The sequence below is a fragment of the Podarcis erhardii genome (assembly GCF_964252035.2).
Source record: "Podarcis erhardii genome assembly, chromosome: 6".
Classification (NCBI taxonomy): domain Eukaryota; kingdom Metazoa; phylum Chordata; class Lepidosauria; order Squamata; family Lacertidae; genus Podarcis; species Podarcis erhardii.
Genome location: NC_138510.1, coordinates 51,466,089 through 51,490,346, shown reverse-complemented (window position 1 = coordinate 51,490,346; position 24,258 = coordinate 51,466,089). Strand labels below are relative to the sequence as shown.

Sequence of the window (24,258 nt, the reverse complement as noted above, 5' to 3'; positions counted from 1 at the left end):
TGACACAGCACATCTCCCGTTCCTTTGATCTGAAGGCTGCCATTGTTATCCTTGGGCAGTACAGGGAAACTGGTGGTGCCAGGATGGAGCTAGATGCACAAAAGCTCCATTTTTGTCCTGCGGAAAGCGGCTACGCTTGATGACAGCATCCTGTCCTGTGTGGTGCTTGGGCTTCTTCTGTGTGGGGCTGAGTGCTTCCAGCCACTTGGAAGTCATACTGTTCCAAAGGTAGCTCAGACCTTGGCTCTGTCAATGCTGCGGCAAGTAGCCTCTGTTCTTCCCCCTGCCCCTTAGGGGATAGAGAAATTGGGGGCATGTCTAAGGCTTGGGCTAGCATTGGACACATTCGGAAGGGGAACTCTAGGGTGATGGGCCAAGATTTTTTAGTATCATTTATTTTCTCTGACAGACCTTAAAGGACTCGGTATGATTAAGGAGGACTGAGGCTCCCTCTCCTGGTGATATCCTTTTACTACAGCCAATAACCAGCCTTTGTCACAGATAGACACACCGTGGGCACTTCCTTCCAGATGACCTGTTTACTAAGCATTTGCCCTGATTTGTTTGCAGGGAGATAACATTGGCTATTTAATGACCATTGGTTCAGAATTGTTTTTGGGGAGATTAGATGACATTGCGTCAAAGCAAGTGTTTCTCTCCCCACCCTCTCCACTCTCTAGTGCATTCTTCCCACCAGTTTCCAGTCTTACAGGGAAGAAGCTGGCTTGTCACACAAGTTATAACTGTGCAACCCAAATTTGCTGGTGCATATGTTGTTTTTGGGCCCAGATGGGGATAGGGGTGGAACAGGCTTACATGTGACCGCTGACATGCGCAGTGACCCGGAACTCAATCCTCATGCAAACGGGGAGTTGCCTGTAGTCCGTGTACCATTATATGTTCTTAATAGAACAGCTCTCACTTATGGGCTGACAGGTCAGATATAGTAATTTCCCCACTTTTATTGTGAGTATCAAAGGGACTTAACATCTATAAAAGGGCAATTTAGTGGTGCCATGTAAACATCCATAGACTGTACGCTCAATGGGCATATTCTGAATTAGCTACCAAGAGCCAAAGAAAGGATCCAGTTTTCCTCCTGAGATTGCCAGGAACAAGCATGAGTATATTTCTGTTCCTTCTTCGCACAAAACATAGTTAACATTGGGCATTCCCAATGTTATGGCTTATAGGGCTTTGTAAAGGGGGATAAATAATTACAGGATGCGAAGTCTCAACAGCAGTCGGTCACAATGGCTTAAATCAGTGGTTTCTAACCAGTGTGCTGTGGCACCCTGGGGTGTCTTGAATGATGGTCAGGGGTGCTGCGGGCAACACTGGGCTCTGTCCCTCTTTCCTTCCCTCCCTCCTCTGATGCCCTTTCACATCTACCTCCCAAAGGCTTGCATAGCTGTTTGTTGAAGCCCTGGCTACAAGCTCCCCAGGCAACTGGTGCCTGTGGGGCTGGCCAGGAGGTGTTGGTTGCCAGGAGCTGAGGCAGCCTCGGAGTAAGCAAGCAAGTGGATGAGGGAACCCAGCCAGCCAGTCCGCCAGCCCTTGCTGTTGGGAATGGACAGACAATTGGGAGGCCGGGCAGGCAGGCAGGTACTGCACTGGCCTTTCTTGTTCTTGCTGTTTCCAAGGCTTGCCTGGCATCCAAGTGCCCTGTGCTGAAGGGGAGCCTATCTGCCATGTAGGCCCAGCAGCTCCTGCTGAAGCCACTGCTGCCTCCCAATTTAAGGTGCTGCCTGGAGGACTCCCAAGGAGAGGGGAGCGGAGAGGAGGCTGAAGGGAACACTCCACAAGGGGGGGGTTCGAAAAAGTGTGTGAGGCTGCCAGCTCTGCAAGCAAGGGGTGACATAACTGGGCTCCTGAGCCCCACAGGGGTGCCACAGAAAGAATGTAGTTGGTCAAGGGAGCCATGGACTCAAGAAGGTTGAAAACCTTTGGCTTAAATGAAACCTCCACATGGAGAGTTCATTCATGAAGTAATGACATAAATGATTCAGATAAATCTGTAAATATCAGGTGCCAGGGACAAAACAACAGGTATCTTCATGAAGCCCCCCTCCTGGCTTGTGGGCTTCCCAAAGCAATTGTTCTAGCCACTGATGGAAGCAGTATGCTGGGTTAGGTGGGGCTTGGTGTGGTCCAGCAGGGCTTTTCTGATGCCCTGATGGGCTTAGCTTCCCTGCCAGTGAGTAAAGGGATCTGCTTGCCTTTCCTGTGGCCTCTTGTGCTCCATCAGTAGGCAGGCAGAGGGAACAGGCACAGAGGCTCCTTTGTGCTGACTCCTCTTATGCCTGCTTTGTATGGGCTGCAGCTGCCAGCTTCCCTACAGCCTGACCCAGGACTATTCATCTGGGCAGGCAGGGGGTAGCAGCCCCCTTAGCATAATCAAACTCTCCGCCCCCTGCCTGCTTTGCCTCCAGCTGGGGAAGGGGAGTGACTTTAAACCACCAGCAGCGCAAGCATCCAAAGTTGCAGAAGGGGGTGTGTTTGTGTGTGTGTGTCCCCATCCATATGACTTGTTTTGTTATCTGCCTGTTGCCCCTTCTGAAGCCCCTCTTTTTGTGGGAAGACCTTACAGGATTGACAGTAGGGGAGACCCAGAAGGAAGGAATAGGATAACTTACCTCCGCCCACCCTCTTGCCATTCCCCTACCTGCAATAACTGACTGTCCTCTTCTGGCAGAATGGTGCTGTGCCTGGCGAGACGGCTAAGCGAGACGAGAACCTCAAGCGTGGCAACTGGGGCAACCAGATCGAGTTTGTTCTCACGAGCGTTGGCTACGCTGTTGGGCTTGGCAATGTATGGCGCTTCCCTTACCTCTGCTATCGCAATGGAGGAGGTGAGTATTGGCCGGGGAAGGGTACATGCAGCACAAGAGAGTTGGACCCACTCTGCATTGCATTTGCTGACAGTCCTGGCCCTGACACTGTCTGGGGCTAGAGCGTGTGCAGTGTTGCAAATAGCAGGGTAGGAGTGATTCCCTGCCCCCAGCCGGTACTAAACCCAGTGCTCTGGCATAGCACTGGTGTGTGTGTTTGTGTGTGGTGGGAAGTTCCGGGATGCAACTTTGTCCCCACAGACGAAGGTGTATCCTAGGAGCTTCATACACAACTATCTGGTGAGTATAGGGCTCCTCCTGCAGGAGAGGACTGGGATTCCATGCCACACTCTGGGCAGCTTTCTCCCCACCCAGAATATGACACTTGGGGGGAATCTCTGCATTTCTTAAGGGTTTTGAAGCTCCTTTTCCACTGGCTTGAAGCACAGGAAATTGCCTTGTACTAAGACTATTTGTCCATCTAGCCCAGTGTGTCAGGTAGAAGAGGTCTTTCCTCAATGTGATATAGTGGTTCAGAGCCTCAGACTAGGACATGGGGGAAACCAGGGCTCAAATCACTACTTGACCATGAAGCTCCTTGAGTGACCTTAGGCCAATCACTGCCTCTGAGCCTAACGTACCTCACTGGGGGGAGGAGTTAAACGAGGGGAAAGTGGGGTGTAAGTACAACAAATGAATATTACATCCCATCTTGAGCTTTTTCATCTTGAGATGCTGAAGATGGACCTTTTTGCCTACAAAGCATGTGCTTTACCCCTCAGCTATGGTTCCTCTCCGGTGCTCATTTCCTCTTCTGTCTCCAGGTGCTTTCATGTTCCCCTACTTCATCATGCTGGTGTTCTGCGGGATCCCTCTCTTCTTCATGGAGCTCTCGTTTGGACAGTTTGCTAGCCAGGGCTGCCTTGGTGTCTGGAGGATTAGCCCCATGTTCAAAGGTGAGAGGCAGCACATTCAGTGCATACATTCTGTCCGGTTATTGTGCTACAAACACATTTGCAGTCTGCATCCTTTGCTCCCCATGTGTGGGTAGAGACTTGTGCGCACATCCGTACAGTATTTGCATTTCAACTGGAGTTGCTAGGAGCAAAATCAATTTAAGACAGATAATCAGTATTTTGGGGCAGTGGACCTTTGGCATCTCTGGGCAGGATTAGTTCAAAAGCAAAATTTAGAACATGTAATACTGCACATGTAATACCACTTCCTTTTCATCATGCTTAGTCTCACCTGTTGTAAGTGCAGGAGACCATGCAGGGCATGATGCAGCATCTGTGCAGCCAGTGTGCTCCCTCCACCTGCATCCCACGTTCCTTGTTGCAGTTGTGCCTTTGCTGTTAGTGAACCAGGGAGGGCAGGCAGCAGCATAATGTGTGAAAGGGGTGGGCAGGCATGCAGGCCTGAGTGCTGACTAGGCAGAAAGCTGAGATCTTGGTACGTTAAATAATAAATCAAATTGCATAACCAGGCCCAAATTGTGCTGCAGTTTGTCTGCCTGTGCCTTATATCCACAGCCTCAGTGTATGTGTGTCCATACTTGCACAGGCCATATACTTTATTTGGCTGCAAACTCCCATCCCTAGATGCCTTAGAGCTCTCCCCCTTGCAACTTGTGCTCACGCTTTCCTTTCCCTCCAGGTGTTGGTTATGGTATGATGGTTGTGTCCAGCTACATTGGAATCTACTACAATGTTGTGATCTGCATCGCCTTCTATTATTTCTTCTCATCAATGACACGGGTGCTACCCTGGACGTACTGCGGCAACTACTGGAACACACCTGATTGTGCTGGTGTGTTGGACGTTACCAATGGCTCAGCTGGGTCATCGCTCAACTTCACACAACTCTTTAACCAGACGGCCAAGCGCACGAGCCCCAGTGAGGAATACTGGAGGTGATGATGATGGAGGGGGGCAAATGGGTGTGGGATGAAGAGGGAACCAGCTTGTCAGTCGGGAACTGAGGGCCTGCCTCACAAGAGGACAAGCTGACCACCATGGACACATCTTAGTTCAAATATGCCAGATGGAGATCATGGCCTTATTTTTACCTTCCCTAAATTGTTAAGGATGTTACCAAAACCCTCCAGACCTGGGATCACTGGGTGTCTCTAAGGGAGGCTGCATATTGGAGAGATGTTGCCCCAAATAGGGACCAAGCACAGAAGTTTTGAATGCAGCTGTCCTGAAAGTTTCATGGGTCATCAGAATGAATGTGGGGAAACCTCTTGTTTGTCATAAATGATGGGAGAGTGTCTAAGGATTTGCAGCCAGAGGCAAGCACATCTGGATAATTAGAAGGCAGGCTCTTTATTGTTGAGCCAAGGGATGGAGATAGTAGGTGTGAATATGAGCCAGCAGCATTTTCACTTTAAAAGTTCAAAACCATCCTGTGTATTTTGCCTCTTGAATTACAAGATTGGAACAGAATATATGTTGAGGATTATTTTTATATTCACCTTCTGATTGACCTCAGCTCCAGTCGGGCCCCAAAATGTTTCTTATATTGTGAGGAGGGTTATAAATGGACTGTTCCCAAAGGAATCTGAGAGATGCTTGTGATATTTTTTTTCTTTTTCTAAGTCTCATGATGCAAGTGGTCTAGAAATAACCAAAACCTTGAGGCTAGTGCTAAATTGTGTGCATTCACTCACTTGCTTGCTTGCTTACTTATGCACAGGTTCCTATCCGATTTTCAACTGTTTGATCAAAGCAGCTAATGTCATAAGGCCATTACGCCAGCATTTAACATAATAGGCTGTCGCTCCTGGCAATGTCAGCAGCCCTAATGTCTGGTGTTGGACCTTTGGGTGGGGGCAGGTTGGGCAGGTGCAGATTGGTTGGGGTGTGTTTTCTGGAGCACATATGAACTCTGGTTTGTGCTGCTGTCTTCTACCCCAGGCGGTATGTGCTGAAGCTGTCGGATGACATTGGGAACCTGGGCGAAGTACGGCTCCCTCTTCTGGGTTGTCTGGGCGTCTCTTGGGTCGTCGTCTTCCTCTGCCTCATCAAGGGTGTCAAGTCCTCAGGAAAAGCAAGTAGTGTTCCTTCTCTTCTAACTTCTCCATGGAAACCCAAAGCACATGACCTCTCTGGCCCTCCAACATGGCCTACCCAATGCCTGTGAACAGTCTACCCCTCCTCTCTTATCCAGGCCTAACAAGTTGCTTGTGAGAAAGGTTTACTTCAGAATTGCCCTTCTAGATCCTTAGGAAGAGGCTGAGCTGTGTGCCCAGTGCTTAGACCTTGACTAAGCAGGGGACACGGATTCATGATATAGGCAGAAAAATCATGCTGCCTAACAGACTGTTGGTACTAAAGCAGTGTTCCTCACTTGGGTCTCCTGCTGCTGTTGGCCTACAACTCCCACCATCCCTAGGTAGCAGGACCAGTGGTCTGAGATGATGGGAACTATAGTCCAACAACAGCTGGAGATGCAAGTTTGAGAAACGTCGTACTAAAGAAACATTCAACAACAGCAGTAGCAACAGTGGCAAGTTTTCCTTAAGAGCGGGACGGGGAGTAAAAGTTAAGTTGCAAGCCTGTTGCGACTGACACAGTGATGAAACTAAGTTTTCTGGGGAAGAAGACATCTTTGTCCAGTTGCTGGAAACCATAGGCAGATAGAGTGCTCTTGTGCTCGGGTCCTGCTTGAAGGTTTCCCACAAGCATCTGAGTGGCCACAGTGACAACAGAACACTGGACAGGATGCCATTGGCCTGATCCAGCTGACTCTTCTAATGTTCTCATCCAACTTTCCTATTGACTCCCAGGTTGTGTATTTCACGGCAACCTTCCCGTACGTGGTGCTGACAATCTTATTTGTGCGGGGGATAACCCTTGAAGGAGCCGTTACCGGGATCATGTACTACCTGACACCGCAGTGGGACAAAATTCTTGATGCAAAGGTACTTGTGTGGAATGCCTGGTAGGCTTGAGCTGTTGCCCCTGGGACATGATCTCTGGGATTTCATGATCACACCACCTCTTCCCCTCCCCTCCTTACCATTGGAGTTTGGGGGCTTGTGTAAACTAGGCAAGGAGCTGTGCTGGTAATGCCCTTTCCTTGTCTTTCATAGGTATGGGGAGATGCGGCTTCCCAGATCTTCTATTCATTGGGCTGTGCCTGGGGTGGACTTATCACCATGGCATCATATAACAAGTTCCACAACAACTGCTACAGGTAAGATTCATTCTATAAGCAATCCAGAAAGGAGGTTGAAACTATTTGTTGGCATGGCATAGTTCTTGTCTCTGGAAGGTGTCTATAGGGAGGTGCACCCCTTCCATTTTGAGGTGCTCAATTTTAGATGCTGCCCATTTTCAAGTTGTTCCATGAAACCATGAAGTCTAGGGACTTGATTTCATCACCAGAGCCTTAACAAAACATATAGGGCAAGGTGGCTAACCTGTGGTCCTCCAGACGTTGTTGACCGCCAGCTCCCATCAGCCCCAGCCAGCATGGCCAATGGTCAGGGATGATGTACTCCAAGGGCCACAAATTAGCTACCCCTACTATAGGGGATATGTTCAGAATTAAACACGGTGGACTAGTTACCTCATACATATGTCAGCCACACTTGGTTAAGGGAAGTAAGAGGTGATTTTCCCTACTCCTTTTAAAATTTAAATTTTGTGTCTTACGCTTTTTTGTTCCTCCATAAATCAGAGCTGCTTATCTGGGGCTCTACAGAGGGTCCTCTGGTGATATTGTTGAGAGCTAGAAGTGCTTAGCTTTAGGAAATACAAAGTACATGAGATACCATGAAACCATTCGCTTGACCTTTTCCTCCTTCATTCAATGATTTTTTCATGGCTGAAATAATCTCTCCTTCTCTCCACCTCCAAGGCTCATTCTTTGACCCTTTCCTTGGTGTCTCATAATGTGACATGTCCTCCCACTTCCAACAGGGACAGCATCATCATCAGCATCACCAACTGCGCCACAAGTGTCTATGCAGGCTTCGTCATCTTCTCCATCCTTGGTTTCATGGCCAATCATCTAGGTGTGGATGTTTCCAAGGTGGCTGACCATGGTCCTGGCTTGGCCTTCGTGGCATATCCAGAGGCACTGACACTACTTCCTATCTCGCCCCTTTGGTCTGTTCTCTTCTTCTTCATGCTCATCCTGCTGGGGCTGGGAACACAGGTAATCATGGAAATTGACCCATCAGATATTGTGGGGTGGGAGAGAGGGTATAGGCACCTATGTAGAACAGACACATTTGCAATTGGGGCACTTGAGTGCTTTAGTAATGGAGGGCTGGATATGTGAGAGTGGGCACTGGTGTTTGAGGCATTGCAGAACTGGGTGATGGAGGGTTTGACAGAAATCACCCAGGGCACTGCATCAGAAATGAATTCTCCTTTTTCCAGACTGGGTAGAGCAAGGACGAGCTGAGTCACATGCTTAGGGACTAGGGATAGGTAGCCAAGCTGGTTGCATCCAGATGTTTTGGACTACAAATTTCCCATCCGCCCCATGTGACATGGCCAATGGTCAACGATGGTAAGAATTGTAATCTAACAACATCTGAATGGTATCTCTTTGGCTATCCCTACTGCAGACAAAAAAGCTACATTATTTTTTTTAAAAAAATTATTATTATCATCCTCATGCATTTATTTATATCACAGCTTTTACCCTGACAGGGACTCAATGTGGCTTACAGATAAAATATGAAAATGTTATTTGTGCCCACGTTGTCCCAAAGAACAAAGAAAGCAGCTTTGATCACAGGCTGTGGGCCATATCTCAAACAGTCCAGATCCTCGCCCTGAAAGTGTATTAGAACTGGTTCAGGTGGAGGAGGAAGGCAGCAGGCCCTGTTGCTAAAGGGAGTGGATGGAGAGGTTGGAGCCATCTCAATATTCCTCACGTCCCGTTTCTCCTTGGTCAATTCTCTCCTTAGTTCTGCCTCCTGGAGACTCTGGTCACAGCCATTGTGGATGAAATAGGAAATGAGTGGATCATCCGTCGGAAAACCTTTGTGACTCTAGGTGTGGCTGTAGTGGGCTTTCTTCTAGGGGTTCCACTCACTACACAGGTATGGGGCACAGGGAGAGGGGGCATTCTTAGGGAAATCAGCCCTTACTGAGCTGAAGGCAATAGGTGTTGCCCATACTGACAGCTTTCCTTCCCTCCATTCTCCAGGCTGGCATCTATTGGCTGTTGTTAATGGACAACTATGCAGCAAGCTTTTCACTTGTCGTTATTTCGTGCATCATGTGTGTCTCTATCATGTACATCTATGGTAAGTATCCTGAGAGTTGCCTGGAAGCTTCTTCTGGGGTAGCGAGTCAGAATATGGGCCGTTTGCACTTCGTCCTTTTTAGAAGCTATGTCAGGAATAAGCTGGGCAGCGACTGGCATTCCCAATCAGAATTGGGCAGGGTATTCCACAGTCCAACAAAACCTTTCACTGGTAGTCAAGACTACCAAGACATCTTCCTTCTGTCTGCAGTGTGACTGACAGATAGGAACCCTAGGATTGTTAGGGAAATTGAATAAATTATATTCAACAAGAAAAAGGGACTGTGGTACCTCTGGAGGGAAATCAGCAAACCCTCTGCTCATTCTTGGCTTGTGAAACCTTCACCATAGATTAGTTTCTCCAGACTAACGATGAAGGCAATGTTTTCCCTAGTCCCCAAATCCATATAGGAGTAACGTCACTCAGGCAGGGCGATACGGATTCTGTTGAAGATAACATGTCCAACAAGGCTTCTACCAATGGTCAGTTTGGTGAGGCACTTGCTGAGGTCCAAGATGCTGGCCTGATTTCCCATTCGCCAGTGAGAGAAATGCTTGTTGCTAGGAAAATAAACTGTGCAAGAGCAGGCCTGGTGTCAGCATCTGGAATCTTGGACAACTGCTGAGGCCTCAGTATTATTTCTTGGCCCACCAATGGCTGCTCTGGATCCTCTATGCCTTTCCGCTGGGGCTGCAGGCAGCACTATATCATCATCATCACCACCACCACTCCCATCACCACAATTTATTGATCACCTTCTTAAACCACTGGTCTTAAGGCAATGTACACTTAAAATAATTAAAAGCAATTAAAAACACAATACCAATAAATACAATTAAAACCCTAAGGAGTGGACACTCTTGTAAACAGCTATTTATCCAGCTGGGAAAGTCTTTGCATTTCCCACAGTGCCCTAGAGCTACATCAGGCACCCAAGGGCATTGTGGGAAAGTACAAGGGTATCTCCTAGCTGTCTGTGGAAGTTGGCCCACTAGAGGGCCCAGTTCCCACCCCACATAAGAAACACAACCCTGGAACTGGCTGTGTGCAAGGGTTCAGCTCCGTTGTCTCATCCAGGTCCTTTCCCATTAAGCAGTTGGAACCTCTGGGGCAACTGACTATCTGGTGCTCTGCTTCCTCTGTCAAAGCAGGAAAAATCTGTGGAATCATGATGTGGGGTGGGAGAAAGTGCACAATCTCACGCTGGGAGAAAGTGCACAATCTACAATGTGGAGTCCCACAGACACCCTACTACATACAGCAGGGCCCATGGAAACCTGCAACTGGCCCTAGTGCCCAGTTACAACATCCCTGGTTCATGCCACTCCTCTGACCACCCTTTGCCTCTGCTTCACACAGGGCACCGGAACTACTTCAAGGACATTGAGATGATGCTGGGCTTCCCACCACCCATCTTCTTCCAAATCTGCTGGAGATTCATCTCTCCTGTTATCATATTTGTGAGTCTGTGACGAGAACACTCCCAGTGAGAGGGGGCTAGAATGGGAGGGAGAGGACTGTGAACAGCCACTCACATATGAGTTGGGGGAGGGGGGAGACGTTAGGTAGCGCACCAGTACAGGAGAGAACAGTGCCAAGGAAGAAGACAAGGGAAATACCGACGAGGAAGACAAGGGAAATACCAACATCTGCAGAGGCAAGAGGGGTTCCCAAAGATGCAGTGAGTGTAAGATTGGGCATAAGCGTAACCAGTATGAAGGAGGACAGGAGGGTGTGGAATTAGGGCAGTTGCCTGATGCCACCCCCCCCTCTTGCTTCCCTTGGGCTTTGTATCACTCAGTCTTCTTTCCCCTCTCTCCTCAGTTCATCCTCGTGTTCACAGTGATCCAGTACCGACCGATCTCCTACAATACCTATGTGTACCCCACCTGGGCCATCTCCATCGGTTTCCTTATGGCGCTCTCGTCGGTCATCTGCATCCCTATCTATGCCGTGTTCTGCGTGTTGCGCTCAGAAGGGGACTCGCTGATGCAGGTGAGGCTGTCCGTGAGCAGGCTAGCCAAGCGCCCCCTGCCTTGGATCCCAATGGCCAAGGGCTTTGAAACCACTAACCCGCTCCCTTGCCTCCTGTCTCCCTGCAGCGTTTGAAAAACGCTACCCGTCCCAGCCGCGAGTGGGGCCCAGCCCTTATGGAGCACCGGAAAGGCCGCTATGCGCCAGTACTCAGCTCCTCCACGGAGTCCCAGCTGGAGGTGCAGCTGCTGAACCCCGAGAAGCCCAAGAGCGACGAGGCTGGCGTGGCTGTTGCCATCACCGTGGGAACCAACGGCTCTACCCACAGCCAGGACTCCAAGATCTGAACATGAGCCTGGGAGGCAGGGCAGGGAGCCCTCCTTGCACCTCCCCTCTCCCACCTGCCCTGGTTCTCCAAACCCTACTCTGCTCAGATATATGACAGCGCCCCCCCACTGGGTGGGGGAGCCCTGGCTCCCGGGCTGCGCCGGACTCTGGGGGAGGGGCTGTGAGTTCCAACCCCACCCACCTCATTAGTGCCCCCGTGCCATCTTGTAACCCTCATGTTTACAGTCACGTTCGGATGGCCCCAATTCGCAACCAGGACCAGGGTCAGGGGTGGGGAGGGTGTGCACTGGCTGAACCGTTGGGGGTGCCTTGGGAAAGGGCACCAGGAGGAGGGTCGGTGGGAGCCTCGCTGGCTCAGCAACCCCTTTGGGGGTGGATTCTGGCAGCTGCACCTGGGCCCAGGGGGTCTGGTATCTAATGGGGGTGGTATGCCCCATACTGCCCTGGATCAGGGCCCTGGGGACTGGCCCCACAGATAAGCAAATGGGGGGTTGGGGTGGGGGGAGGGGGAGGGCAAGAGGGTTGGTTTTAATTGTAAATGTTAGTCCTGACATTCTAGGCATCGCTTGGCCACAGGCTAGGCAGCCTTCAGCTAGGCTGTTGCCCCTGCGAGGGCTTTTCCAGAGATGCACTTAAGACTGCACCTCCCCCCCCCCAACCACTGCACAGACCTTCCCAGCTTCCCCACCTAGGAAAGGAAAGCTAGCTTCCCCAGCACTTACCAATTTGCACTTCTCGCCATGGCCTCCCATGATAAGAAACGTTCCTGCTAGAAACTAGGTATTGAATTTGGCAGGTTAATGATTGGGGTGGGTGGGTAGGGGGCAGGAGAGCTCTCTTTAATTGGGTTGCAAGAGCATGGGAGGATCACAACTCCATGAACAAAAATATGCACTTGTCTCCCTCCTGATCTTAATATTGAGCCTTATTTGCACACAATCCAGAATCGCACACCTGCAGAGTGAAACATAAGCAAACAGCATCTCTCACAAATAGAAAAAGCGACAGCTGAGAGGCTGGATGCACCGTATTACCATGATAGACATCTTGGGCAGTGCCACAGACTCTGGGCAGCACATGCAGCCCACTGGACAGATTTTGCCCAGGTGTGCATTCCTGGTCTAGACAGCATCTTCTGGATGCTCCCCCAAGCCTGTTATTCTGAAGCACTTTTCTACACTCTTCCCCTAAAGGGAATAAATTAATTTGAATGGGGTCTCCACAAAGGTAAGAGACCATTGGGACCTAGCTCTGCCCTATCCTACAGGGAAAGGGACAGAGCCAACCATGGTGCTAAGAGCAGATGATGTGCCAAGTCCTGCCCACACCATTGCAGGTGGGAAAGACACACACACACACACACACACACAGAGCAAAAGCACAAGCTTCCCTAAAGGCTATCCTGGCCAGGCCTGGGTTCCATGTGGCCCACTTCTCCACTAGTGGTGGGGGCAGAAGCTGCTAGCTTCATGGTGAAGCTTTGGAGAAGTTGGCCATAGGCACCAGCCCCGCCTCCAGCTCCAAGGCTTTTCTCCCTAACACAAAGCAGGGCCTGTGCTGCCTCAGATGGGTAGGAGGTACTAATGGTTCCGTCTTCCGGCCTCACCGTCCCGTGTTTCCATGTCAGTGTTGCCGCCTGCACTTTACCCCCTAGAAACGCCTGGGTGGAGGAGACAGGAGACCCCGGCAGCCACAATCCTGTCTTGTACCCCGATGCCAATTCACTTAACCAATGCCAAACAGTGCATGTCGGGGGGCACCCCTCAGCTCCCAGCCGTGCACGATTGCTGCGGTGTAGCCATGGTGCCAACAGCAAGGGCACACCTGGCTCCTACCCACGTGGTACCTGCTCCAGCCGGTGGCATGGGCATAGCAGCCAGCGTTCAAGTGCCAAACGTCTGCATCGTGAGCAGTTAAGAGGGAGAGGGGGGACAGATGGCTCCATGCCATGATGGTACATTTGCCCTAAGCCGCAAGCCCCCAGACCTTCCCTCCTCTGCGCCGAGGCTGCACTATTTAATGCATGGTTCCGTGTCTGTCCTTTCCTCCTGTGTCGAAGGCGGCAGCTAGCATTGCCGCCTCATTGTTCATAGCAATAATTGTGACGCGTCTCCCATACTGTGACTCTTCCAGTTGTAGATTTTTAAAGTCTGATAGATTTTAATGAAATTTATATTCCTGAACCTTGGGTGGTACAGTTCTTTGGTGTGCGTGGAGGAATGGGGAAGGTGTGGGGTTGGGTTCACAGCCTCACTGCCACAAGGCCCACTGTCCTGTGTTGTGGACAAGAAGGAGAAGAAGCATCTCACTGGCATGGGTCCCACTTGCAAGTAGTTTATCTGCATTCATGGGTTGGGGGAAGTTGTGTGTATGCATTTCTTTGCCTTTTCGCTTTCCCTGGAATCCCATTGACCCTGTTCACAAGGATGAGCAAAAGGCAACCGCAGCAACTCTTGAGGCACAGGATGCTGCAGGGCTAGGTCCCTTGAAGACTCTGCAGCATGGGAGCGGGAAATAGGGTACTTAAGGGAAGGCGGCAACTCTCCATTCCCTAGCTGGGTCCTTTGCATCGCAGCAGCCGAGTGCGAGGGCAGAAGCGGGGCACTGGGCATGGCTCTGTAGGAGGCATGGGGTGGAAGACATGGTCCAACCCTGCTACTGCCAGCCCGCAGGCTGAAGCAATCCTGCCCCCTTTCAGAGGCACTGACAGCACAGGTCTGGGCAACAGAACATCATTGTCCTTCCTGGCATGGTTGGGTTCCTCACCATCTCGCTGCGGCCATCCATAGGACCCTCGTGCTGAGTGGCCCCGCCGGGGTAGTGCCTGATAGCATAAAGGAGAAGTCTGGTCTCTGAGAGCTGGTGAAGAAGCCGGACTGATCTCTCCAAAGCTTGGTCCTTTTGCCGAGCCTCTTAAGCCACTGCGAAAGGAAAGGAAAGGAAAGGAAAGGAAAGGAAAGGAAAGGAAAGGAAGGGGTTACCAAGAAGCAGGTGTTGTTGCCCAAGCATCTTTCTATGTAAAGCATCAAGGACAGAAGAGCCTTAGTCACTACAGCAGAACTAATGGGTCCTGCACAGAACAAACTCCAGAATTTTTACTTAAAATATGGCAGGTATGCTAGAGACCATACAGCACAAAGAGCCAACAAGATGCCCCCTCTAGATGTTAGACTCCCAACAGCCCCACTTGGAGGGCACTGCATGGTGACCCCTGCCATAGAATAATAAACCAACCCTGAACTATGCTTGGACCTCTCTGCTGCAGGCGCCAGTTTGACAGCTACCCCTCAGTTATAATATTATGCAGTTTCATGGTATCATAGCTTTGGTGCCTGCAGGCTCACCTGAATTGCGGCTGGTAGCTGCTACTCCCAAGATGTTTCGACATCAGGGAAGGGCTGGTGCCTGGCTTAGGCTGGCTTAGCTGCAAATCCCGTTCCATGGCGCGCTTCTCCTCTTGTAATTCTGTGGAAAGAAGACCCTGTTTCATGGGGGTTGGGGGAAGCAACAATCATGAAGAGCATTGGGGCTGGCACTCACAAAGAGACCATGCCCCACTGCAAACGCCACTCCTTGGCAACACCTGCCTAAAGATGATGTGTATAGGCACCATGATGCTGCATCCCTTCCCCAATTCCCAGCCTGGCCTTATCCGAGACTCGGGTTCTGCATACCAGCCATGGTGGGCTCATGTGTTGCCTCTAGCAGCTCTGTAACATGGTGATGCGCCTCTTCCAGTTGGCACTGTGGAACATAAAAAATGCTATAGGAAACACAACACAGAAGAAAGAAGCTGCTCCTTTAACTATACCATTTCTCTTAAAGATGTACATGTCTCTGCTTACAAGTTTTCCTCGTGTTGGAATGTCTTCCCGTATTAAATACTTTACTTTTCCTCCCAGCCTTCTAGTTGCCCCAGTTGCTGCAGAAAGCTAATGGAGAGGCACCAGCATATCCAGTCCCTTCAGCTGATGATGCTCTTTTCATATTCTTCTGGAAAATAGAAACTTAGTGGGCTGACTTAATAGGCTCTCATTTGTTAGAGGTTTTTAAGCAGAGGCTAAATGGCCACTTCTCAGGGATGCTCTAGCAGTGCGTAGCCTACATTGTTGGAGGTTGGAGCAGATTCATTGGGATTAGATGATCATTCCAACTGCAGTTCTACAATTCTTTTGACCCTGATTCCACAGTCACAAGTCACTGTGATTTCATAACTTGGCAGCTCTCAGCACTATGGGTGTACTGCTGCAAAGGTGTGTTTTTTAATAAATAATCATCATCATCAGACACTGGTGACAGGAAGTACTCTTGCAGCAGTCCTGCAGCCCAATGTAATGGTGTTTTCACATCCAAATCATCATAACAGTTTTCCTGCCACTCACTCCTCAGCCCCTCCCTGTCCCCCAGATTTGGGAAGGAAACAAAAAAGCTAGCTATTTGGGCAGTTGTAGAACTGGTATGGAAGCCAAACACCCTTGTCACTCCTCTCAAGAGTTCTGACCCTAGGCCTGCCCACACTCTGTTCTAACCCAGGCTGCCATAGCCATGGGAACAGCTTTGTAGGTACAGCTCTGAGACCAAGCTCCTATGTACGTGGGCAGGAGAGAAGACATGAGAGCGGTAATACTAGAACTTGGGTCCATCCAATGAAGAAGATGGTTGCAACATTCAGGACAAACAAAAGTAACTATGGAAGTTGCCCCCATGAGATATAGGGATGGGTGCCAACTTAGATGACTTGCCGTGGGGATATCCTGCATGCAAATTTACTATAAGCATCTGTGAGAACAGGGTGCTAGACTAGATGGGGCTTTGGTCAGATCCCACAGAGCCTTGCCTCTGTTCTTACACAATAGTCTAGAAGGGCTGAGGAAATGTTGCCGCAGATGCTCCACCCAAGCTGCAACAAAAACCAGTCTCACAGACCTATTGACCAAAACTTGAAGCAGATGCTTGGAAGTGCATGGGAGAAACACTGCTTATGAGGAACTCTAGAGACCCTCCTTGAGATGAGAAAGGTTCAGCCCTTACCTGTAAATAGGGGATGTATCTTTCCAGATCACAGCACTCATCCTCTAGCAAGGTTCTAGAAAAAATAGTACAGCCAGTGAGACCCAAAGGAGGTGATACATTTGGGACAGAAAGCAATTGCCAGCATTGCAGACTTGGTGTCTCCACATCTTCCTCACTTTTTGTTTACGTTCCCAATGTAGGGGCTGGCAATTCAAATGAAAGTTAGATGTGAGGATAGCCACCATCTGCTTGCAATGGCAGCTCATGTTGCTAGGGATGAGAAAACCACACTACTTTGAAGCAGTTCGTAACTAGGCACAAGTATCTCTAATGCCGACAGTGTTTCTAAACCTTGTTTTGTACTCTGCTGTTCTCCTTGTTCAGAGTTCCCCAAGTTCCTGGCTGGTGAACACTTTCTGGCATTTCTTGGGGTGGACTTGAGCAAGCTCCCTTCAATAACGCCATACTGCCTGGAATATGTAGGATGCCCAGTGGCACAAGATGGAAGAATCTTTACAAAGCCCTTTGTGTGTTCCCCACTGGAGATTGCACTGGGAGCCAAGACTATGTATGGCTTAGACACCACACTCCTGTGTTGCTTCTTGACCTTCTCTTGAGGTTCCCACCTTTTTATGCTATGCCCTTCCCACCAAGTTCTGTCACAACTGTTGTTTCATCTGCTTCACTCCTTGCAATTACACAGAGCAAAATGTGCCATAGAAACTATATCTGTACCCAGAGGAAGTTTGGAAAGAGACTCTTGCCCCTCCTTGTCTTCATGATTGTGGTATAGGCCAGACTGGGAGACAGCTGATGGGGAGAGTTAGAAGGTAGAATACAAGCTGCTTGGGTCCATCTGCACACATTTTCACACAATGCCATCCCCAGCTTCCCTTCTGTCTCTGCAGTGAGTTTACTGTTCTCAGACACAAGGTCTTCTGTTATATCTGCCTTCCAGACACCTGCAACGGATACCTGTAACCCTCTTGTGCCTTCTTCCCTCTTACAATATTTGTGCAAGTAAAAAACCTAAAAGAGCAAAAACTTACCGAAGTTGAGAGGCTACCTCACTGATATGGGCAATATTCAGTTTATTACAGAAGGATTCCAGATTAGCGGTTCTGGAGAATAATGGCCTAAGGAAACAGAAATTGGGTGAGACTTGCATTTTCCTGTGACCAGACGGGCTTGATGCCTGCAACTGGGCATTCCTGCACTAAACAAAGCTTGAATGGGACACTGGCACAAGGATCAGGTAACAGAATTTGGTTGGGGATGTCAGTCATTTTCTTTCCAGGACCCCTAGTCTCTTTCAATGAGTTGTACTCCCATCCTCTCTGTATGGCTGTCACAGGACAGGGATTCATCAAACCGAACTAGCATGCTTCTTAGGACTCAGACACAGAACATTAAAATCACAGACCATGCCCCAGTAGAAGCAACCCTCCTAACAGGAGAGGAAGCATAAACTACCCAATCATGGTCCTTCAGCCCCATCCTAACCACAAACAAACTACCTAGAGAGTCTCTTGAAAACTCTCCAAAACTACTTTAAGGACAACGATGTAGACGACATTGCAATCCCCCTTCTCTGGGACACAATGAAAGTGGTCATCAGAGGAGCTTACATAAAGGAGAGGACATCCCTTAAAAAACAAACTTCCTCAAAAATTGGTAAATTAAAACAAGACATTTCAACCTTGTCATCACACTACAAACAAACAGGAGCCAAAAAAACTCCTTAAATTCATAGAACAAAAAAGAAGGGAAATTGACTCTCCAGAAATCAAGATGCAAAAAGAACCTATCGCTGCTAGGTTTCTAAGTCTATGGCATATGGCACTCTGTGGTGTTGGGCTTCCTACAGACAAAATCAGTCCTGGATTCTGAGACCTCCTGTGATGATACAGTTCATGGTGTTCCGGGTAAGAACAAGTCACAGCCCAGAAGCTCATTGTGTGGAGGCTGCAGCTTCCTTCAGTCTTACCTGATTAGGGCACTGCTCCCAGATGAAGACTGACTATTGCCAGCATTTGCCTTCAGTGCAAAGGTGACCACATGAGGGCTGTATTTAGCGATGGCACAATCTTGGTTCCTGTGAAGCAGAAAACATACAACTATAAGTCTTGTTCATCCCCAGTCTTTGGGCTGACAAGGACAAGAGAAGACCAGTTGGTGGCAGTGCTGGGTCACAAAACCACCCAGTAGCTGGAATGAATAGAAGCCTAAAAGAAAAAACAAGCTGGACTAAAGAGCCCAATGAGGTCCAATTTTCCATACCAAGGTAGACCACAAAAGTAGTTTGACACAGAACCTTTGGGTAGGAGACAGGAGGCCTTTAAGACCCTGCCAGATCCTTTACACCTCCTTCGCTAAGCCTAGTGCCTTGCTTATCTGGCTTTGGGAAGGCAGCATGAGGGCTGGGGAGGGTGTCAAATGTTGCCCCGTGCCAACAAAACAGGCCTTGAGGGCTACATGCAGCCCTCAGGCCATTTATTGGACCACCCAGTTCTAGGCAGAACAAAGGGAGCCATGGCCTGTGCTCATGTCAATTCAACAAGAGGGGAGCTATTTGAAAGTAAGTAACAAATGCAGAATTTCAGGTTGTGACTGAGAGATAGTAGAAAGGTTTAAAGGGTGTGAAGGGATTCTCCGATATGGCAACATGGTACAAACAACTCCAGCATGAGGAGTTTGAGAGCTCATCCCTTACTAGCCAGCCTGTTCTAATCCGTGCCTTCACTGAGCTATTCATTGGTTACACAGGGCTAAGGCAGGGAGCAAATCCTCAGGCAAGGGTTCCAGCAGGTGCTGATCCCAGTGCTCACTTGGATGAATGCTCACTTTGAACTTGGAGGTGGAACATAATCCCAGCCTCAGGCTATGGACTGAACACACCATAAAAAACAAACGCACTAGCAGGACTGGCATTCTTGATAGAGGCGCTCAGCAATGCAATTCCTGCATGATGTAAGGGAGCTAAGTGGGAATGACAAAGGTTATATGATTGAGACCCAAAGAATGGGAATGTAAGGCTGGAATTAATTCTACAGATAAAAAAGACTAGAGAGACACACAAACTGACAAGCTGCACTTGAATGGGAGCGCAAGTTACAGATGGAGGTGTGTGGTGCAAACATATGTTTGGTACAGGTTATTTTTGCTGGACATTGGCCATCCGAGCGGCAATCATGTTGAAACTATACTGGAACTGCCAATTAAATTGCATTGGAGCTGATATTTCCTAGTAAGCATTTCTGGAACAGTCACCCTTAGAAGACAAAGGGAGAAAGAATACTGTGTCAATAGTGTAAATATATAGTTTAGTCACTAGGTGGCACTGGACTTATTTATATCTGCGTGGAATCAGAGGTTTCCCTCATCCTGTTCTTGTTAAGAGAGACATTCAGGTTATTGTCTAGCCTCCTAACTGATTTGTCCCATGAAACTCTAAGCCTCTCATAACAAATAGTTATGGCTTCCTCAATCTAGACTGCTTTGGCCAAAAGATGATATAAAACTCACCCATTCCGCACACATAAATACCACCAGCCACATCAGTTGGAAACTAATGGGCTCATTTTTATATCAAATAGGCTCCAGGTCCTAAGATATTCTGCTTGCTTTTCTTCTATCCCTACTACCTGCTCCCCCTCAACTCAGCCCTTAATTCTCTCAAGTCCCTTCTCTTCCAATCTCCAGTACCTGCCCTCCTGCGATGCCTTCTGCTGTAGGCCAATTAGAAGAAGGCGGATCTCCTCCCTCACCAGCTCCTTGAGGTTGGGGGGAGCTGCCAGCAAGGCCCAGCTGTCATCTGCTTGCAGTGGGCTTTGCTCCACTCCAAGGCGGCCTGACTGCAACTCCTGATGTAATTCCAACAGTGTCCGCACCTGTAAATAGGAAAGGGGTTGGACTGCATTAGGGACAGTGCATTGCCACATGCAGAAATTCACACATGTGCACATTGACACAAACTGCAGTAATTTTCTCAAAGTAATCTTTCCCCCACCCTCCACCTCCCCAAATGATGAAGCACTGACACAACCTAAAAATACAAGTTGCACTCCCATTCCCAGTACTGCTATTCTGCACACCTGGAAATCAAGCCAGGTGCCTGCCTGCAAGAAAAGAAAACCAATACCTAGCCATGGGTTAATTACTCACCTGATGGTAGACAATTACATTTCATAAAGGCCACAGTCAGGGAACTGACAACTTTTTGGAAGTATGTCATGCATCAAGGGAATAAAAGATGCCTCAAATGTGATAAATGTGTGTGAGAGCACACTGAATTCAGTAAAACGTTGCATCTCCCCAAAGACTGGGAACAGACTATGAGGCTATTAGTTTATGTGAAGTGTATTTTAGGATTAAGAGTGAAGTTTTTAGGTTTAAAAAAACACAACTCTTTTGCAGAAAGTGGGCAAAGTTGCCTGCAGAAGATAAGAACACCAGCCAGGACACTGTCATTCCAATGTAGCTGGCAAGAGGGCACTACTTTGTTGCTGTCTGTACACTCCATAAAAGGTGCAAAGCTGCAGACAGCCCACCCACAATCATTCTCTCCCTCCCCCCATGAGGAAAGTCAAGGTCATGCCGCAAAAATATCTGCAGGATATTTGTAAGGCAGGCGAGCGCCAGAACTCCCTTTCTGGCCCCACACATCCACAAGAGGAACGTTATGGTACAGCTGCTTCCCTGGGCGGCCTCTCAGATATCCAATTGGGGAGGGGAGCGGAGACACATGCAAGAACACAGCAGGGAGACAGGCAGTACCTGGGCTACATTTATCAGGCTTGTGATGAAGAGGTAATAGACAGCGAGGTGAGAGACCCCATAAAGGCTGGGGAGGGGTCACTAATCACAATGGGGGGCTGGATCTCAAGCAAAGCTCTAACATGAAGAACTGCTAGAGTGAAAAAGGTGCCATCTTGTCAGGGTGTGCTGTGCTTGCTCTTCTGGTTTCAGGAGGAGGTAAGGCAATTACCATGTGAAAAGCCTCTGGGATGTTTACTGTTCTTCTCAGCTGCAGTCAGGACCATGCTGAATAAAGAAAGGGCATGAATGGCTGGAGGAGAACAAAGGGCCTGGAATAGCATGGATTAGGGGCTCTGGCCAAGCATTAGGAACCAGCTGAGCTGGGAGCTGGCAAATGGGGACCTTGTCAAATAGGGAGGGGGTGGTTGCAATATTTTATCCCCTCCTTGACTTGCCTTCTCAGATATGCTTTCCTTTCACTTAAATTAAACAGCACTCAAAGCAGATGTAAGTGGCAAACCAGAGGTTTTCTCCATACAAGATTATCATACACATGAATGCTACTCTATATGAAAATGCATGTATGCCAAAACTAGTGGCCATTGCTCAGTGGAAGGGGGCTTAATACAATTTATAAGCCCTCCCTTAGCTCCACTCAATTTTAGCACTGTCCACTCCACTCAATCTATAGACATGAAAGGCGGACCCTTTCATCAGTCAAATCCCCTTACAAAATTAGTGCTGCCTCTAGATTTGATGCTTTATTCAGATATCCCTTTGTCACCACTCACCAGCCACTTCTAAATTGTGTAGTAAGAGAGGTGGTTTATTTGTTCTGCTCTTTTGTGAATCATTTTGAATAGGAGATCCAGTATTTTGGTACTTAACCTCAGCATGAAGTTCCAAGCTCCGTTCCACAAGGCCATGACCCAAGATAGCTTTCGCCTCAAGCCTCTCACTGGGTGCTAATTGTTCCTCTACCATTGTCCAGAGTGATGGTACGGACTGCAGGGATTCCCCAGATGCACCAGTCAAGGGCAACATGGGTGCTGTATCCGATTCCACGATAAATGAGGCTTTAAAGGAAAAAAAGATTGTGCCAATGAGACAGTGAGTAGAAGCTCCACATCACAACTACTTGGTGCAACATGCAATGGTGCACCTAGGTAATTTTAGACACTGAACTTAATGCTTTTGCACATGGGCTGCTGTCCTCCCAAGATTCACAAATATTGAAAACCATTGAAAGTATTCAATTATCTGAGGTTCTGGCCCCCCCAACAGAAGCCTGGCCCCCCGCAATGTCCTATTTATGATGTATTTTCACCCATGATTTCCCAAGAAAAGCTCAACAACTTTGTCCCTCCCCAACTAAAATCCTGGCCACATCCATGGTTTTACACACCTCTCCCATTAGACAGCCACACATATTACATTTGTCAGTTGTCAGTTAAGCCATTCCCATGTTTTATAACTGCTCCTACATTCCTGATACATTAGCACAATAGATAAATGGTTGTGAAATACTCTGAGCATGTACAGTTTCACATTCTAAACTCACTTAAGTCATAGCACTAGCATTACAGGAATACAATGGAATTTGCTTCTGCTGCCCTGATGTTAGACACGTTTATTGGGGGGGGGGCACCAAGGATGAAAATAAAAGTAAAAAATAGAATTGAGTGCCATGTACATGTCTGGCTAACCACCCTCTGACTAAAACTGTTGTAGAAAACAAGGATGCCGCTGTGACTACCATCAGTGCCAATAGACCACAACATGCCCATGACAGCCCAGGTGCTGCCACAGGTCGTTTGTTCCTGACTCCATCACCTGACACTCTCTAGATGGCCATTTGAGGCACCCCATTTTTGTGGTGCTCTGTACTTTCCCCCTGAGTTGCACTACTGTCTACAAATCATGTTACTTGCACTCACCTTTCTCCCACGTGGGCCACCAGAGTATAAGAGCATATAATTTTTCTTGCTCTCCATATACCAAACTCATCCCTTCACATTAACCTCGAGAGTCATACTAATTCCCGTTAATCGTTGTTATTATTATTATTATTATTATTATTATTATTATTATTATTATTTATTTGTACCCCGCCCATCTTGCTGGGTTTCCCCAGCCACTCTGGGCGGCTTCCAACAAAGATTAAAAATACATTAAAATGTCACACATTAAAAACTTCCCTGAACAGGACTGCCTTCAGATGTCTTCTGAATGTCAGGTAGTTGTTTATAGCCCCAAATGTAACCTATTGCCCATTATCCCTCCCCATAGTTGCTCCCCAGTGCTTAACTCACCTACGTCTCGGCCCCCCGAGCCCACTTCCGCCCCAGACCTTTTACTCTCCCCACACTTCCTCACTCACTACGGACTCACGGACATAACTCTGCGGTAGCCCTCACCTGCGACACCGGGCGGAGGGGCAGAGGGCCAGGCGTCTTGCCCTATCCGAGCCCCCTCCAACCTCTAACTCTCTGGAATATAAACTCGCCGTCTCCATGGAAACGCCCCGCCGCGTTCCTCTGAAGTCTCGCCTCTTAAAGGAGCCGTGCCCACGAGGCAGACAGGATGTCGGTCGAGCGTGGAGACGGGGGTCCCGGGGGAAGGAAGCGTGTGCGTTGAAGCTCTTGGTGCGCCCGCGCTTGCACCCAAGCAATCGGAGGTAAAGAGCAGCCACACGTCGGCCAGTTTTCATCCGGAAGGGGTCCCACTGGCTTTACGCTTTGGCAACAGTACAGTATTGAGAAACTTCTTTCTTTGCCCATTAATGTTCCTAGGAATGGGGGGGGGGGGAGAGATCCAGCGCCGCGCGTGTTTTGGAGGCCGCGGAGACTGGGAACTGGGGAGACGCAGCATTCGCTGCCCGGATGAGTGTTCGAGGGGTTAGGAGAGGGAGCACAGTGGACTTTTCTTAGCAGGCTTTTCCTGAGGTGCAGATAGGGGGCCAGGTCCCTCCCACCGCCCCGGTCCCGCCCGCTCGGTTGGGGAGGGGGTGTTGTGCCCCTGGGCGGGCTCGGGTTGCAAGAAGGGGCGGACCGGGCCGGGCGG

At 48.9% G+C, this 24,258-nt stretch overlaps 2 protein-coding genes across 6 annotated transcripts in view; one reads left to right on the top strand and one right to left on the bottom strand.

The window, feature by feature from the left end:
• SLC6A9 (solute carrier family 6 member 9) overlaps window positions 1-13,607 on the top strand; it is a 52,699-nt gene extending 39,092 nt beyond the window's left edge. For all 3 annotated transcript variants that reach the window (XM_081865528.1, XM_081865529.1, XM_081865527.1), the window contains 12 exons: window positions 2,696-2,852; window positions 3,656-3,787; window positions 4,488-4,743; window positions 5,750-5,882; window positions 6,622-6,756; window positions 6,928-7,031; window positions 7,760-7,997; window positions 8,761-8,895; window positions 9,003-9,102; window positions 10,462-10,562; window positions 10,927-11,097; window positions 11,205-13,607. In XM_081865528.1, the coding sequence (XP_081721654.1) occupies window positions 2,696-2,852; window positions 3,656-3,787; window positions 4,488-4,743; window positions 5,750-5,882; window positions 6,622-6,756; window positions 6,928-7,031; window positions 7,760-7,997; window positions 8,761-8,895; window positions 9,003-9,102; window positions 10,462-10,562; window positions 10,927-11,097; window positions 11,205-11,423 (1,881 nt within the window). In that variant the 3' untranslated portion in view covers window positions 11,424-13,607. The remainder of the gene's footprint in view (window positions 1-2,695; window positions 2,853-3,655; window positions 3,788-4,487; window positions 4,744-5,749; window positions 5,883-6,621; window positions 6,757-6,927; window positions 7,032-7,759; window positions 7,998-8,760; window positions 8,896-9,002; window positions 9,103-10,461; window positions 10,563-10,926; window positions 11,098-11,204) is intronic.
• Window positions 13,558-23,846, bottom strand: CCDC24 (coiled-coil domain containing 24). 3 transcript variants are annotated; one of them, XM_081865564.1, is made up of 9 exons: window positions 23,613-23,846; window positions 22,084-22,244; window positions 20,143-20,327; window positions 18,425-18,532; window positions 17,487-17,573; window positions 16,456-16,510; window positions 15,099-15,168; window positions 14,769-14,889; window positions 13,558-14,345 (listed from the first exon to the last, which is right to left on the bottom strand). In XM_081865564.1, the coding sequence occupies exons 2-9, from the start codon at window positions 22,237-22,239 to the stop codon at window positions 13,976-13,978; spliced, it is 1,152 nt and encodes a 383-aa protein (XP_081721690.1). In that variant the 5' UTR covers window positions 22,240-22,244; window positions 23,613-23,846; the 3' UTR covers window positions 13,558-13,975. The 3 variants fall into 3 exon arrangements, with proteins under 3 accessions (XP_081721690.1, XP_081721688.1, XP_081721689.1); XM_081865562.1 differs by having other exon boundaries at window positions 22,084-22,271; window positions 23,613-23,844; XM_081865563.1 differs by having other exon boundaries at window positions 22,084-22,271; window positions 23,587-23,688.
• Between the last annotated feature and the right edge of the window lie 412 nt (window positions 23,847-24,258).